Raw genomic sequence first — 18,286 nt, 5'->3', positions numbered from 1 at the left:
TGATAAGTTTGGTTTTATTTGGTTTTAATTAGTTATTTGATACTATAAAACAGGGGTATAAAATGGTATAAAATCACATAACATATTTGTCACAGACTCTGGCTCCCAATGACGTCACCAGTGCAAGATGGCAATGGGTGTATCAGAGATATTTTTTGCCTCACTGTTCACTGTACATGGGGAGGAAGTGGAGACATCTATGAGCAATACACATATGATTAAGACCAGAATCATATGGTTGTCAACTACAGTTAAATAAGTAACTGTGGAGGAAGTGACACCTATGATCAGAATTGTCATTCTAATGCCTGCTCACTTTGGGCTCACTTATAGTGAATTAATAGTTATTAAAATGTTCACCCCTTTTTCTCTGGACCCCCTAGAACAACCTCAAGGTCACCTGCAGCTCCCTTGGTTGAAATCAACAATCACCAGCAGCTTTTTTTAATATAAATACCATTGTATACTGTGAAGTAGATGTGAAGGTGTTAAAAAATAGATTCTGCCCACGCATGTCTGATGAGCTCTTTTCACCAGGATTCTTTCATTTACTAACTTGTAGTCGTCAGACTTTTATGGCATCACGTGAGGCAATTTATCAGACTTGCTGCACCTCCCTCTGGAGCCACAAAAGGTTTTACAAGGCTTTTGGTCGCATTTGCAGTATTACTCCCTAAGACCTGTAAACACATTTTGATGTGTAAAATCAGCGCACTTCATCTTTAATTGAGGAGCTGTGTCGGAGATGGAAGGGAATCACATCTATTGGTGATAACATTTTACCCACCACTTCTATTGTACATTTTTCAGATTTCCAGAAAGTTTTAAATCAATAAATCATCATCTTTTATTCGAGTCTGAAACGACCCCATCTGATCCTCGCCTAAATTAAGATCATTTTTGTCCACATTCCTGCTTGTAGAAATTTGGTAAATGTGGAGCACGGAAAGACCAATCTCAATAGTTGCACAGTGTGAGTCTCACAGCTTTCTAAACATTTCAAATCAACAGAAATAATCTCAAATATTTATCTTCAGGCATTTCCAGGGGACGTCTTTCTATCTGTGTTTTTGAGATGGATTCTGTTACACAGAAGTTTTGCTGGAAAACTAAGAGGCTCGTCTGTATCTCCCAACAGTTGAGGCATAAAGTAAAATTCTATCATGAACAATAGTCATAAGGGACACAAATATAATAGCAACCAGGTAGAAATTTCCCTTTGAATTATCACTCAAACACTGCAGCTAGTCTGTCTCTCATACATGAACACACACACACACACACACACACACACACACACTGGCTCTGTAGTTTTATACTTGTGGTCTCCTCAGGATGAGCGAGACAAGGCCGTTTGCTAAGTTCACCTCAGGCTGTCTAAGCCCCTGCGGCCAATCCCTCTTAGTATCACCTCAGTCAGGGATAAATCTCACTTATAACTATCCTCCTGTTCTGCCAACACATCTAAACACTCTCTGATCACTTTCAACTGTGTCCTAATGGGAAAGCAAGCCATGCCATTACATCACTACACCCTCCCCCACCTCCCTTGTTCATACAGTCACTCTCTCTGTCGCTCTCTTTCGCTGTCTGTTTCTTTCTCTCTGTTCCCTTCGTTAATTATGTCCTGCCCTGTCAAACCTGCTCACGCTGCGCCCAAATTCCCCTCCGAGGGTGTATTATTAGGACACAGGCCACCTGGGCTAGCTTTTACCCCAGGGAGGTGCATCAGGGATGGCCCATTGCTGGGTGTGGGTGGCCCTTTTGCTTGGCCTCGATGGCCCACTGCTGGGCAGGGCAGGCCAGCCGGGCCTGGCAGGTCCACACTGGGCAGGGAGTATGAAGTATGGCCATAGGCCCAGTCTGGGAAGCACTGATCCACGCTACCAGCTGCCATCTTCCTCCCCTTCCTGCATGCTCCCCTTCCGCTGCTGCGCGGCTTCTCTCTCTTCTCATGTCTATTTTTAGAGCTGGCTGATTTCTACCTTCTAAAACGGGCAAATGTGTTGTGGAACAGGAAGGTGTGTGTGTGTGTGTGTTTTTTGTTTTTTTTGTGTCTTTCTTAGACATACTACCGTGCGCTGTCGGCCAACTCGTGCACATGTTTCACACACCCCTGCTGGTCCCCACGAACATCACAGCACACTGTACATTCCCGTACACACGCACGCATCACATTTGCATTCGGCTGCTCTCTGTTCTCCGGTCCCAGGAGAGATAGTTGATTGAAGGTTTCGGTTCAAAACCAAAAAGCGAAATAACAAACAACAGCACGACGAGAGCTTTTTGAATGCAGCATTTTTATATCGACACTGTGTGTACTACTGTGGAACTGTGGTCTGATTTCATCTTTCTGCTTAGCTAAGCTTGGATCTTCCTCACCTCTCCCTCATCATTAGCCATCCCCCTTTGCAACACACTCCCTCACCCCCCTCAAACCTCCTTACTCCATCATCCTCAACTGCAAGCTGAGCCTCTATAGTACCTATCATACGGAGAAACTACAAAGAAACTACTGAAGCTCCTAACACGGCACTAGTGACAGTAGCATCTTTGTCAAAGTGCTGGAAGCCCGTCATGTTGAAAGAAGCCAACATGCTGGCCTTTTTGGCTTAGGAGGAAGGATGCTGCATTCCCAGGGAACAAGAGAGATAAATAGAGTGGAAAAAAATGCATCCCAGTGGAGATGGGAGGGACCAAAAACTACTGTAAACCTATGCAAGCAGGGGAAGCTACAGTATGCCTCAACATCAAAACCCCCCAAAAAGTGAATTCCCCCATAGTTTTAGGAACACGCCGTAGCACTCATAGGTTTAGAGAAGGGGGGAAATTATTTTGCATCTTCCGCAGTATGTCTCAAGTATTATTAAGGATGAGCAGCTCTGCGCATTGGGTGATGCAGTCTTTTTTTTTTTCTTCTCCAGTGCCTCGACTTTCCCTTTACTTGTGGGATTGCTGAATGAGTGAATGTAAATGTACACCAATTAGATAAGAAACTGGCTTTTCTGTAAAGCTGCCAAATCCGGGGGCAAGAGGAAGAGCGAAAAAAATGCTGCTTGCTTGAAAATAAATGATCTGTATACCAATAACCCTCAAATAATACTCCGTCGGTGGGTCCAAAAGAAAGACGGAGGAGGTGTAATGGCCTTGATTCCCTGCTGGAGTGTTAGGAGTAGTGATTCTCAACCTAAGACGCAGAGATTTTCTGTTAGATAAATGCAAAAAATATGGCTTATTACATGCCAGGAAAGCAATTTTTTGCTCCTTAATAGCAAAAATTATTCAAATAATTATCTTGTGACAGTATTAAACCTGCTCTGCTCTCTCATTATGTAGGAATTTGAGTCTGACATCCCTCACTTCTTAAGTAAACTTTCATCTCACAGCTTCCTCACTCTCTAAATCCCCAGCCAGTGCACTAGGGGGGCTGGTTTAATCCCCACAGCCGCAGATGACCTGAGAAGAACCAGAACTTTCCACTATAAAGACCCCATCCGATGTAAAAGTGCTGACTAAGATCAGACTCCTTCCTGTCCCGCCCTCTGTCCCTCTCTCTCTTTCTCTCTCATCAGCCGAGCGGCGCACTCTGGATCCTTGGGATGGAGCAACGCTGGCCAACTCTTGTAAGGAAGCCCATTAAGGAAGCCATCAATATTTCATCATTGCTCACTCAGAAACATAGTTATAGAAGTTTCCAGGCCAGGGCCATTAGGGGGCAGACGTCAATACGTTATGGCAGCAAGCATCTCTCTTCACGTCTCCCCCCCACCTCTCTCCCCCTTTGCCGCCGTCCGTCTCAAGAGAAAGTCATCGGAGAGGCTTTCTCAAGACGACAGTGGTTTCCGCTACTTCTACATTAAACAAATCATTAACCATTAGGTATCCAAGGAGCACAATATCCTTTCCTGCTCCTGTCAAATGACCCCGACTATTGTTATTAGTTTCAGTGAGAGGGAGCGAGGGAGACTGGGGTGGAGGCTTGTTTGTAAAATCTGTCTTCAGGTAACAAATCTCCAGTCACACAGAATACAAACACCTAATTACCAGCATGACGTGACTGCATAATGTGATGTAGACAACACTCTCCAGAAACACTTGTTGTGAGATCTTGACTCATGGCTGCTGAGAAAGGTCTGGCGCCTTCAGCAGCGGCCAACTCAGCGAGCGGACAGTCGGTGGCACTGGAGCGATTATCAAAAGGATGAACTTGCAGTCTCACATACACAGTGAGTCAAATCTTGTGAGTCAAATAAAAAACTTTCCCTCAGAAGAAGCGGGGGGGAAGTTTAATTGCAGTCTTCTTAGGATTACAGTGATTTTATAACCCTTATTTCAAATTATTACACTTACATTAGCCGGGATGGGGAACTAGCCCGCAGGCTAAAGTGTGTTAAATATTGCTGTAGCAGACATTTTAACGAGTTTTCCTGCAGCTCACCCTTCAGTGTCCTTGGAACTAAAAAGGTCCCGCTATATGCATTTTACCAGAGGAAATGTGAGGTCCTCGAAAAGCCCAAATCAAACCGGATCCCAGGCTGCCAAGTCCATACTAATGTAAACAACACCTCCAGACCTCTCTGAGGGAGGTCGAGCCCTGCCAAGTCATTGCACTTATGTCATCTCTTTTAGGTCCCTATAGCTTTTATAGTGTGAATCCTGCTCTGACTTTAATTAGACCTCCTTTTTTCTGCCATTACTTTTTACTGTTCAGTTTAATTGCATAACTCTGTGACCTTGTTGATTTCCAAAATAATAGTTTGCAACTTTTTGCACTTGTAGTTATTATATTTTAATTAAACTATCACAGATTTTTTGCAAGTTTGGAGCATGTTTTTGCATTGTGCACGCTATTTGTGCTTTACAATGTTGATATTTAGTTGTGAAGTTGTTTATAAAGGTGTAAAAGGTGCTGTACAAGTCCCGGCTTGAACTCACCAGAGTGCAGAACCTCTCGGGCGGGTTTCCACAAGTGATTCCAGGCGGATCCACCTTGATCCGCATGTAGTCTTTCATGGACGCGGCTTTCGGCTGGCACGCGTACTGCTCCCACACCGAGCCCTCATCCGTGCTCACCAGGGACTTGCACAGTTCGTACTGGCCCAGGGTGGAGGCCAAGTAGTGCAGCAGCAGCAGAAACACGGCCTGGAGGAGCATGGCAGGCAGGGGTAGGGTGTTTGGTGCGGGGTCCGGCACGGGGTGAGGGGGCCACAGAGCTCAGAGGAGAGGTGACGCGCATGGAGCGGTGATCATAAGGAAATAGTGGAGATTCCTACCGCCATGCTGCTGTACTGTAAAAGGAGAGGTGCGGGTAAATTGACACAACTCGCCTCCAGGCTTATACACTCCCTAAATGACAGGAGAACACTGTATTGGCAACTTTTCAGTGTCTCTTCACAGATATTGACGGTCCCCGGACAGCCGAGAGAGGGACGCTTTCTTGTTTTGACGGCTGACTTCCTGAGGAAGATGAGCGGTGGGTGGAGAGGCAGATAATGTTACAGAGATGGATCTCGGCATACACTTTAACCATAGTGTTGCAGGGGAGTTGGGTGGGAGGTGTTAACGCGGGTCCATGTCTCAGAGCGCGGTGTCCTGCAGGGAAACAGTGGAGCAGGTCGGGGAGGATGCAGGAGAAGCTGCTGCGTCTTCAGGTATATCCATTGGACGTTTTGCATTGGCCGAGCTCCTCTGATTGTCCTGGGGGCGAAATGAGGACAAATGTGAGAGAAGCAGGGAGTTAGTGTGGCGAGTAATGTATCCTCATCAATTCATCACATCCTGAATCTTTACTGTAAATGCAGGGATGGATTTTTCAAAGCACAGCTTGACATGAAATGCACGCTGCTTCTCTTCTGCATGAATAAAAGTTTAATATCTTCGAAATATAAAGGAGAATCGGTGGGGTGCGTTCTTATTTTGTAGTGTAATTAACTCCTTAATTATTATGTAGCAAGTAATTTAGCCTGGAAAGTGATGAAAAAACACATCCATCTTCAGACTATATGAGAAGTTTTAAGTTAATATGTGGCAGCAATTTGGTTATAAGTAGGCCAAGTTTGGTTAAACTCTCCTCTAACCTTCGATGCATATTTAATATGAAGTGTTGCACATTAAAACGCACCAAAAAGCGCCGCATTGTGTGGATAACCTTGTGCGTAAAAACACGTGCTGCTGCCGGGTGCCGCCTGTGCGTGCCAGAGTTGTAATTGCTCTGGCTCTCCAATACTGGAGATGGAGAGTTAGGATCCAGATGTCTTTTTTTTAAATTATTGCATTGCAAGAAATATCAACCTGAAAGATACATTTATATCCCTTATTTTTAATATAAGAAAAATGTGCAAAAAGGAGATAATTTTACGCAAAATTAACTTATTTTCTTGAATTAAGTGTCATTTTTCTTGAGAATTTACTGATTTTTGGCTTAATTATTAGTCTGTCTTACTTCAGCACACTGTTTATTAATTTAATTTAATAATAAACTTTCAGCCCAAAAAAAAACTGCTGTGGAAGTAGTTACTGCCAGATTTATTCACTTAATTTAATTATAATTCGATTTTAAACTGAATGCATGAATAAATGAATAAATATGGATGACATTTTTTGCAGCGTTCCCTCGTTGATCATAATCCGGCTGTCATCCCGCACTGACAGGATCCAGGTCCTTGCACAACCTGTCCCACACAGCCCTGTGGACTCTGACTGACTTCGGCTGACAAGTGAAGTCGCCAAAGCTATGTCCCCGGCACTGACAGTGTTGTAGGGGTGTGTCAGTTCCTACAGTAGTGCACCCCAACCGCGCAGCACAGCTCACACTATTATTGTATATTCACAAATGAACGCGTTAATTTGTGTGGAATAGTGTAAATGATCTGAAAGTATCCCTCACCACTCCGGATAATCTAACTCCGAGCAGCTTCTCGGTGCAGACTTCAAACAGCTTTAGCAGAACACATCGATGTTTGTATCAGATCAGATAAAGCACTTACTTCTACCATGCATCCGCGAGACAGGTCAGCACTTTGTGTGGCGTTGCACGTCCCCTCTCTTTGGAGCAAAAAAAAAAAGAAAAAAAAAAGAGAACCCCCCTGATCATCCACTGTACTCGTTCCCCGCCGCGGTCCTCACTGTACTCCCGTTATCAGCCTGCCCCGGCCGCTGTTTGTTTTTGCCTTCTGCCGGATACTTTTTTATCGCACCGTGGATGGCTGCGCCCGGTAGATCGGTGTCCTAGATCTGGAAACGGTTGGGAAAAGAGGACTGAAATCCAGCGTCAAGGAGTATCAAAAGTATAAAATATTGACTTTGAGGAAAAGGCTTGTGCCCGCCCTTCTTCCCCCCTCTCCTCCTCCTCTTCCCACTTTACAAGCTCGGGTTTACCCGGGATGCTCAAGGGCAGAAAGAAAGAGAGAAAAAAAAGGCTTTATGGAAAATATCACCCTCCCTCCTTCTCCTCCTCCCTCCTCTCTCTCTCTCTCTCTCTCTCTCTCTCTCTCTCTCTCTCTCTCTCTCTCTCTCTCTCTCTCAGTTAATGCCCAGGCTAAATCCTTTTACCATCACTTTCAATCACTATCTGAGCTTTTATCTGCTCCAGCCCTGCTGCCTGAACCGGGGCAGTGCAACTTCCTTCCCCTCTCGGCTCCTGCTCCAAACTGTTCCCCATCAGGTCCGGTCTGCACCCTGCTCGGCTTTAAAGGACCAGCAGGAATACAGTGTTACTGTACTTTTGCCCTTAATCTGTCCAGATGTGTGAGGAAAAATAACATACTGCACATCTTTTTTTACTTGGAGGGTGAACTCACAGCTGTTCATGCACCAAATGTATATTTTCCCAACACTGCTTATAGGACTTGTAGTGTGTCTGCAGCACTGTTGTGACCTTATCCCACTTTATTGTATTATTTATCTCCTTTAATGCTGCTGTAGAATCCCATATAACATTCCCCATAACATTTTAACTTTTGCTGCCTGCAGTACATGCAATATTAAGTACCTATAGGGTTTTAATACAGGCTTATCACTGAAGTTATAGGTCAAACATATAGTTTGGATGTGCATGGGTCAGATGTAATGCTGTGTAATGGTTTCATCCTGCAGCAGAGTGATGCACTGTCCATGGTGCTGACATGGAGCAGAGGAAGACACAATCTCCTCCCACAGCTGAAACTGACAAAAGCAGCTGTTTGTTGTTTTTGTTTTCCATGGTTTAATAGTCCATGAAGTTATAAATCTACACATTATATGGGATAATTAAGTGGTTCCCAACTTGGGGGTGCAGCCACACAAGGTTTTTGTTTCTTATATATGTTTAAATGAAGTTCTGTTACACAAATTAGTTCACAAAATGCTGATTAAGCCTATTGCTGCCAGGGTTAGCTTTCTTTAATTTGGGGAATATATTTCGGAGTTGTGATGCCTGGTGTCATGCAACTTTTCTGCAGAGTGTAGTGGAAACTATGGCAGAAAATCCTAACAAGTGTCAGAGAAAAGTTTCTGGAGTGGATGAAAAAAACATTTTTTTAGAGGAAGGACTGCACGTTTAAACCTGCAGTGCAGAACTTTTGTCTCCCCACTCAGGCAGTGCGTGCAATTGCAGGAATTCTTTACAAACCGGAGGTGTGCGGATCAAACACAGTGGGCACTTCTGAGGCAGAGGGGGTCTAATGAAGCAGCTTGTATTTTCTGACCTCCATTGGTTTAACTTCTCACCATGCTGTAGTGACAGAAGGGTAGTCCAGAATGTGTCAATACACTGGGGCATCACTATTAGGTGTGGCTACAGGCAGGCCAGCCATTAGGACGGGGGGGAGAAAGTGTCAGTACCCATGCTTTAGTTTTCCTTCTGTACATCTGACTATGTTCACAATAACTGCATGTATATGTGAATACATATAGCTTTTAATGGTAAATTGTTCCAGTTTAAAGGTCAACTGCAGCCCTTACCTATAAATATTGGCATGAAGTATATTTCCACATCTTCAAGCTGTACTTTCATCATTTTAAAAACACATAATGACTGACAAACAGATATGTCAGTGGTGTTTTTCTTTTGCTGAATAACAACGTTCAACTTTAGATGGAGAAAATATTTGTTTTCATCCAGGCGGCAACCTCCAGGTCTGAGCAGGGAGGCAAACCAGGAAGTGCCTTAAGCCTGCATTCTACCAAAAAGTCCAGCAGGGGGCGCTAAGTGTGGCTGCAAAAAAGTTCTGTCCATTCATTTCAATGCATAATGAGAAAACTTCTCACTTGATTTATTATCTCAGATTTTTTTTTAGGACAACACTATGGTCTCAATCGCTAGTAAGAAAAATCTTCAAGACAATTTGATGTTAATAGTTCTAATAATGGCCCCATTTACAAGATATAGAAGATAAAGAATGCTATGATTTGGGGCGTGGCTACCTTTGATTGACAGGTGGCTAACAAGGCAAGCCGTCATCAGGCGAGAAGAAAAGCAATGCGTCTCCACGGCAACATGTTAATAAAGAAATAAAAAATTATGTATAATGTTATATAGATATAAAAAAGGAGCAGTTTGGTCTCATAACTTTGACTCTTTCACTATATTTTCACTAAATGTTTATTTGAACATTTTGTTCATTAAAAATCTCTTGTTCAGCGTTTGGTTGGACTAACAGACACTCCAAGGAGTCGCTGTTCATTTTTCTGAGGTAAGTAACGTACATTTTGTTTTGTTTTTTGCTAACCAAAATGAACATCCCAGTTAATGCTACAGTTCGCTTCTCTCAGTCAGGCTGAGGTGTAGAGAGGCATGTACTCAGTGTCGTCAGATCCCTCCCTCTCCTCCACAGTCCAAATATGGTCTGCTCCACGTATCAGAAACAAGATGGCGACGAGTGTAACGATGAACTCGATGCTTCCAACGGGCAGTCCACAAACCAATGGGTGACGTCACGGTTACTACTTCCATTATTTATATGCAGTCTATGTTTTCATCACATTTTTTGTGCTTTCCTGAATAACTTATTCATATTTGAGTAGCAATAGCTAAGCACAGTTACGCTTTAGGTTGTGTAGCTTCAACTTAACAACATTGTCTTCTGGTTTTACACGGGACACAAACACTGGTCTCCTGGGTCAGAGTCCTTTGTATGTTTGACCTGTCCACCACCCCTGCCACTCATGGTAAGTGGACCTTGTCGTTCTTCATACTTAAAAACTGCCTTGGCCTCTTTCATACTATGGCCACTAGAGGGCACCGCTCCAAGAGGAAAGTCTTGGAGAATACCTTAAAAGTTAACAGAACTCTCTCCTAATGGCAGCTGGTATGAAATGACAAAAATGTAAATTTGAACAATCCCTCATCCTGCTGCAGCATCCTCAAGAACCCCAAAGGTCCCTGCACCTCATTTTGGAAACCACTGAAGTAATTGACACCATTGTGCTGCCAACAAAGGAACAGATGTGTATAATCAGGTCATAGTGAGCCAGGACAGAGTAATTCACACTTCAGAGGTGAATGACATGCATTTGGGCTTACATAATTCACACCTCTGGTCACATTTTAGGGCATCAGAAGAGGAAAGAGGCCAAAAGACGAGGGGGCGGAGGGAGAAAGAGATGTATGATTCAGTGGAAATTATGAACCTCTATATGAAACACTGGCAGTACACCCAGGAGAGGATCAATAGTTTGTCCTTGCAGGGCCTTCATCCTCTTTTCGCATCTTTGAGATGAGCCTTAACCCTTTTTGTACTGCTGAAGTGTTTTAAGAGCAGAGGACCCCCCTCTCCCCTGCACTGTGAACAGGGCTAGACTGAAAGACAAATTCCCCCCTCGGGGATCAATAGAGCATCACAAATATGGCATTCGCGGCTATAACTGGCTCTTGATATAGAATAACACAGGCCTTTAATCGACACTGCACCGGGGCAAAGAGGGGGAAAAAAGAGGCCTGCTGAATTTGTCAAAAAGCCTCTGAGTCAAAGATGAAACACAAAGTACGTGGCATTTCTCAGAGGTTGAGAAAAAACTAAAAAGCCTATTTTTCACCTTCAGTATTAGGCTTTGAAAGGTTTTCAGATTTCACAGGATTTGAGACCTTGTACAACAAACTCCTGTTTTTTCTTCTTCGTTCTCTCTCTGGCTCAGCATGATTGATTTAAAGCAGAGGTTCATCACTGATTCAGCGATGGTCAGAGAGCGTCAGCCGCGCTCGAAACGTGACTTTGTATGATTAAGCTCCAAACATTTATTTCACAAATGGATAAGGATTACATGTGTAGGCAGTGAGGCTGATTGCATTTTGTGCAGCCTCTGTGCTTCTAACAAAAATCAGCATCGTATTTATCCAACGACATATTTTCTACATATGCTTTTACACTTTACTAAATTCACTTGAATGTGCATCAGTAACCTGATAGAAATGTCAACCCTCAACATGATGAATGAGTGATATTGTATTTTAGAATTCAATTATGTCTAACTAAACAAGAGCATCAATAACAATAGAACAGGCTGTCCTGGCTAATAGACCTGTACACATTACGCTGTGTAGCACAACAGGGCATTGCTGCATTCATTTCCTGCAACAATGTTAGTGACTTGACCATGCTGCGTTCAAAGTGGCAGTGTAAAATTAGACATCCCTTTTTTTCTTTTTTTTTTTAAACGGGGCCTCATTCGGTATTGGCTGCATGTGAACATTATGTAATTTCTGTGATTTATTGAACAGTTTATATAGAAATCTGCTGTGTGAATCATTGGGCTCCCTGCAGCGCGCTCGCCCAATCTGAAACGTTCTGTCAAATGCTGAGTGTCAGTAAGTGGCAAAAATCAGATGACAAGACTCATTCCTTTCTTTTTTTGTCACTTTCCATCTTTCTCTATACTCTCCCTCCCTTTCACTCTCACTCTCTCCGTGTTTGTGTTTTGGCAGAGGATAGAACTGTCAGAGTAGCCTAGCTGGCAGACCTTGATAAAAAATATACCCTTCATCGTGGCAGCCTGCAGAGTTTGGACAAGGTTCAGGACGAGCCTCATCCCTCCCTATTTCTCTTCCTCTATCCCTCCCTCTCCCCCTCTCTCTCTATTTGCCGAAAGGATGACGCAAAAGTCAACTTGTGCCGGAGTCACGCTCTCACATAAATCAGTTTGGAACTTTGGGAAGGCCCCCAAACAAGTTGTGCATGATCAGAAATAATTTATCTATCCATCATGAAATGCTTTGACCAGATGGCCAGGCTGTAATCTCACATACACACACTCACACACACACACACACACACACAGTACAGTATAGAGTTGTGTTTGTACACATGTGCTGACGACTTTAAAAACTCCAGAGGATATTGTCAGAAGCCTTTAGCTCATCCGGCCATACGGTGTACCCATGAGGAGATATATTTTAAAGGGGAACTCCACTGATTTTACACATCAAAGTCTCTGCAGGTTTTTAGGAGTACTACAGCATACGATGTATAATTAAGCCTTTGGTGGCTGTGTTTGTCTCGGGAGTCAGTGTCTGTTGGCAACACTACAAGTTTAAAAATGGAAAAAAAAATTGGGGGTGCTCAATAAGGATTAGGAGTGTGACCATTCTGAAACCAAGACCAGAAACCGCGACACAATGTCCACAGATCTCGTCTTATTTTTCCTGTTTTTTCAGGTATTATACTGGATATCTGGTGACATAACATACACCAGATATACGCGGTCGCCCATAAAGTTGGAACAATATTGTTTTCAGACAAAATCCACTGTTAATTGTGGTTTCATTTTCATTGTGATATGTTTGGAAAAGATTGAATAATAAAGTTTTGAGAAGATACACACTTTATCTGTCAATAATAAATCACATTGTCACAATCATTTCATGAAAAGAAAATACTTTATTCCAACTTTATGGGCAGCCGTGTACATAAGGTGAATCTACCAATGCACATTCATCCTGACCTGTTCACTTGGTTTATAGAGACCTACTGTGTCTGTGTTATTCTAAACTGTGACATTATTTTCATTTTTACTGCAAATCGGTGGCAAATATCAGTTATCAGCCACCTTGATTACTAATAATAGGTATTGTGCGTGATAAAACAACATATCATTTGATCTCTAGCATGGAGTTACAGAGAAATCCACTAATCTGACCCTCATCTCTGCGTGAGGTTCAATGATGGAATTACTCAATTTACTCAAGTATTGTACTTTAGTATTAATACTAAAGTATTTTAGTAGTACTTTTCCATTTTATGTAACTTTAAACTTCTACTCCACTACATTTAGCTGCCAGCTTTAGTTACTTTTCAGGTTGAGATTTAATATAAAAACATGACGAACTTAAGTGATTCGATATTTTTTATGTATTGAATGTGTATTAAATTAAAACACTGTCTACGTAAATGCATCAATATAAATATTCTTATAACATATTTGGAATATATAAAACAATCTGAGTGTGCCCATTCTGCATAATGAGTACTTTACATTTTGATGCTGATACTTTTGTAATTTTACTTGAGTAAGTTTTGAATGCAGGACTTTAACTTGTAGTGGAAGTAGTGAAGTAATTTCACAGTGTGGTAATAGTACTTTTTCTGAAGTAAGGGATCTGAATACTTCTTCTAGCAGCAAGGGGCTACATTAGCTGATACAAGCATCTCTGACTGATCTGTGAGTGGTTGAGTTGCATTGTGGGTAACGTAGGCACCAGATTTTAATATGAAATTAAACTGTCCAATCTCTGGTTCTGCTGAATCGTTTCTGATCCTCGTTTTTATAACTCCATTGTGAGTCTGACAATATAAGTGCCATGTTAAATTGGTGGAGAACTCTTTCAAACTAAATTACTCTCTAGTTTGTTTTTCTAAACTATGCCTCAGTTTCCTTTGAGATTTGATTTAATAAATTTGTTTGTTTGGAGTTTTTTTTCCCGGCTTTAATGGGTTATCTGAAGAAACACTCAAATCAAACTGTGTTTCAGTATTTTTTTTACTTCCTTAATGCATTTTTTTCAGCAGTTTAGATTGGTTTCACTCCCAACATTTTATACCCCTTTTTATCCATCCTTTTGCCCGTAATCCTTATGTATACCTACCAGACTACAGAACACCTGTCACTATGAACATATGATGTTCTTTAAACAGCCAGATGGGTCTTCCAGAAAATGAATAGAGACACACACGAGCATGTGCACACACATGTACACACACAGTCATGGTCTCCTAGCAACTCCTAGTTAGTGGTCCTACCTTGGGAGTGATGCTCTTTTCACTTACATCAGGTGTTTGCCCACCAGGGGAAACCAGAAATAACCTTGGAGTGACCCTGAAATGCAGACACATTTCACCCCGTTCCCACAAACCACATCCAACCCCGTTATCCAGTCAACCCCAAAATATAAGAACACCACAAGCACTTTTTCTTCTTGTTGTTTTTTTTTTACCCCTTCTACCACGACTTTAATAGAGTTTTAGGATGACCTCTCATGATTTTTGTCCTGCAAAAGTCTGATGGATGCAGACAGTGGTTAAAGGATGTAGAAGAAGTGAGCTGTAATGAGCAGAAATAACACCTGAGGGCTCATCCTTCTACATCGCATAGCAGTCGCTTTATAAGGAGGGATGACAAGCCGTCGACTCTGAGATTTAACAGCATCTGAGGAGGGCCCAGTTGGTGTCCTGTCCCACACTGGGCCAGCAGCAGAAACACTAATCTACTCTGGTGTGTGTGTGTTTGTGTTTTGCGGGAGTGAGCATACAAAAGAGGCATTGTTTATGTCTATTTTGTGCGTGCATGCGTGCGTGTGTGTGTGTGTGCAGCATTGCCGGGGCGTGGAAGGTGAATCCATGTCTGAGGTAACAATTCATGTGTTTGCAGGTGCTGTACAGTATGTGTGCCGTGGCCTCTTTTCTGCTCGAGGACCGCAGCGTGACTGAACCTTCTCAGTGTCCCCGTGTGATCCAGTGATCGATGCAAACCTCTGGAGGTGCCTTTCACACACACACACACACACACACACACACACACACACACACACACACACAGACACACACTTCTCTCCGCTCTTCAGCACTGCAAAGTGTCTGTCGCCACTGAAGGTTACGGTAACAAACCCAGCCTCTCCGCTCACCTTCTTACCAAATGGATCAATCAATTACTCATTCACTTCCTCGTCCCCTCCTCACTCACTCACCTATCACGTCACCGCTGACATGACTGACTCAGTCGCTCACACACTCACACGGCTCACTTACTCTTTCATGCGTTGGGTGAATGAGTGAGCTCATTGTTCACTGAATCACTCGCTCTCACTCTCAAAGGTCAGTGGCTCTGATATTTTAGGGTTTGTTTACGTATGTGGTTTTTAACATTTGTTGTTGTCGTGTTTGTGTACTGAGATGCTGTTCTCTACGAGGAGTTTTGGTGACAGGTGATGCTCGAACTGTGTCGATATATTGAAGATTTGTGTGTGTTTAACAAAAGTAGGAAAATTTTAATTGCTTCCACTTATCACACTTCATTTTCTTCACATTACAACTCCTATTACACACACTAAAAATACAGTGCATCAGCAACACCCTGTTATCTCCCTCTGATTTTTAATTTTTCCCCTCCCCCTGTCTCACCTCCACCTCCACTCTGTCACATATCACCACCTTTCATTGTACTATGTGAACATATATACCTCCCCCACCCAAGTTTTTTTTCCCTTCTTTTTTTCTCCCCATTTACTTATTTATCCTCTTCTTTCCCTGTTTCCTGGCTGGGTTGGCCTGATATTCTCATACTTAATAAATAAATTAAAAATTAAAGATCATCTCTCCACACATGAACAGTAGGGTGCATCAAATTTGAATGGGAATTTTTAATTTCAAAATATCACTTTGGCTGGCATTGCATTTTGTTCCACTTAACATAAAAATGACTTTTGCAAAGTTTTGAGGAATTCCATTGAGGCATCTAGGGGTGCCACCTAACACATGAACTTTGGTGAAATTTCGAAAAATGTGCAATTTTTGGTCTAATTGCCAAAAGGTTGACCTGGAAATATTGAGTACAGTGAACTTTTATACACTAACATGTTCTATAGGGTTATCAAAGTAAAAGTTGTTTGTTTGCCCTTTGGGCAACTAGGGCATTTCCCAGAATTCAACTTTCAAGATTCTCCATTCATTTGTCCAATAGACGAAATGAATGGAGGTCAATGGGACATGTTCACATGGCCTTACCCTGAATTTTGTGCAGCAGTGATGGATGTTGGTACACATTGACTTTATTGCTTAACACAAGGGGCGTTACTGAGGCACCCTCTCTAGTGGCTAACTCATTGGCAACTAACAGGGCCTAATGGTAAGAGCTGACACTAACTAAACTTGTGCCAGAGTCTGCTCCACTGAACAACATCACCAGGGAGAAAGAGAGAGGAAATGGAACCTGACCTCTGAACCTAGCCAGTGCGTCTCCCCCCAGATATGTCTCCCCACCCGCCACCCAAGAGTAACGGTCCTATCCAGGGATTAGCTTGCATTTGCAGCAGCAATGTTTGGCTGTTGGTAGGTCATGCTCAACTGCCTGCAGCACTATATAGTCATGTGATAGTAGTAGTGTACAAGGATGGTGATAGTAGTAGTGGTCTAAATGGTAAATGGATGGACTGCACTTATATAGAGATTTTATCCTTTCACCCATTCACACTAGTGCCACCTGCCACCATTGGGAGTTCTTTTACTGATGAACGCAGCATCGTGGGCCTTTTGGGGTTCAGTATTGCCCAAGGATACTTTGACATGTGGCTGCCATGGTCAGGGATCGAACCACCAACCTCCAATCAGTGGGCGATTGCACTACCAACTGAGCCACAGCCGCCTTTAGTCTATGATGTGATAAGAGTACTGGTCTGTGGTGATGTGATAGGAGTAGGGGAGAGTGGGGTAAGTAGTGCCAATTTTTACTTAAAGTGCCCTTAAAGCAAGGGGATAACAGTAATGCCTCCAACTAAGATATCTACATATAGTTTAGGATGTTGTGCATCCATGGGAACAATTACTTTGGATCTTAAACAAACTGTTTGAGAAATACAGCTTTACAAAAAAAAGTGGTTTTGTGGCACAACTTGCCCCTGGTACGGGGTAAGTTGTGCCATTACAGAGAATACACTGGGGTAAATTGTGCCATTGATAATTGAAGTAAAACAGATCATTTTAATCTCACAAATGATAATGCTATATAAAAGCAAGACAAATTCAATACAAATTAACTTTTATTTAAAGTTTTAACAACATCAAAGGCCACTTTTCTATAACAAGGCCAAGACCGTCACATGAACACCTAATTGAGTCTTACACTTCACAGATCCAGCCTACTAGGCTTACAACTTAACATCCTACATGTCAATGATACAGGGAAATATGAACTTCTGCTCCTTTCTGGCTGTACCACAAAGTTTTGTGGTCTGGGTAATTTCTTGAGCACATCACCTCTAGGGATGACTCCTTCATCAATCTCTTCATGCGTGGCATGATGGTCTAAAACTAAGAATATCACATAGTTTTAGTGATCAAATGTAAGAATACAATGTACAATAATAATAAAATACAATAAAGTAATATATAGTAAAAAAAAAAAATCATAGGGTGCCATTGGCACAACTTACCCCAGGCCCTTTGGCACAAATTACCCCAGACCCACCATTTTGAAAAAAATGCATCCCCCAGCTGTTTAGAGCAAGCATCATGCTAACTGTATGGACTCATGCTGTAGCTTACTAAAGCACTAAAACATGTGTGAACTGTTTTCAAAGTTGTCTATAATTGTTCAAACACAGCAATCAAAAAACCTTCATCATAGAAATTTTACTTTTGAGGGCAAAAAAAGTTTTTTTGAGCTTAAATGTGCTTACCTCTCAAGCTATGTGTCTCCCTTCTTTGCATGATGAGTGAAATGGATGCCCCTTCAAAAATATGTGGTCACATGACCAACTTCTTCTATGGTTTTCTAGAAAACAGGGGTGGCACTACTTGCCCCTTGGCACAAATTACCCCACTCTCCCCTACTGGTCTGTGGTGATGTGATAGGAGTACTGGTCTTTAGTGATGGCAATAGTAGTAGTGGCCTATGGTCATGTGATAGTAGATACTCAAATTTTAACTGTACATAGTCTAACTTCATCATAACTTATCTTTACATCACTACCGGAGTAGCTAGCTGTGCTTGCAAATATACTTGTATTTAAAATGTTAATTTACTGTAACAACTACAATGCTACTCTCAATAAACATGAGACATCTATACCCTGAATATGACATTGTCCACTCTAGAATACTGT

At 42.3% G+C, this 18,286-nt stretch overlaps 1 protein-coding gene and 1 long non-coding RNA gene across 2 annotated transcripts in view; one reads left to right on the top strand and one right to left on the bottom strand.

The window, feature by feature from the left end:
* ntng2b (netrin g2b) overlaps positions 1-7,401 on the bottom strand; it is a 78,348-nt gene extending 70,947 nt beyond the window's left edge. Inside the window, 3 exon segments of the mRNA XM_059357809.1 lie at positions 4,936-5,206; positions 5,208-5,697; positions 6,987-7,401. Coding sequence (XP_059213792.1) covers positions 4,936-5,206; positions 5,208-5,236 — 300 coding nt within the window. The 5' untranslated portion in view covers positions 5,237-5,697; positions 6,987-7,401.
* Positions 1-18,286, top strand: part of LOC131992287 (uncharacterized) — a 119,115-nt gene that overhangs the window by 86,190 nt on the left and 14,639 nt on the right. Inside the window, exon 2 of the long non-coding RNA XR_009396209.1 lies at positions 14,839-14,947. This is a non-coding gene — a long non-coding RNA (uncharacterized LOC131992287). The remainder of the gene's footprint in view (positions 1-14,838; positions 14,948-18,286) is intronic.

Source organism: Centropristis striata, chromosome 19, assembly GCF_030273125.1.
Source record: "Centropristis striata isolate RG_2023a ecotype Rhode Island chromosome 19, C.striata_1.0, whole genome shotgun sequence".
Taxonomy (NCBI): domain Eukaryota; kingdom Metazoa; phylum Chordata; class Actinopteri; order Perciformes; family Serranidae; genus Centropristis; species Centropristis striata.
Note: the sequence above shows the minus strand (reverse complement) of the source record. Positions and strands in the feature narration are given on the sequence as shown.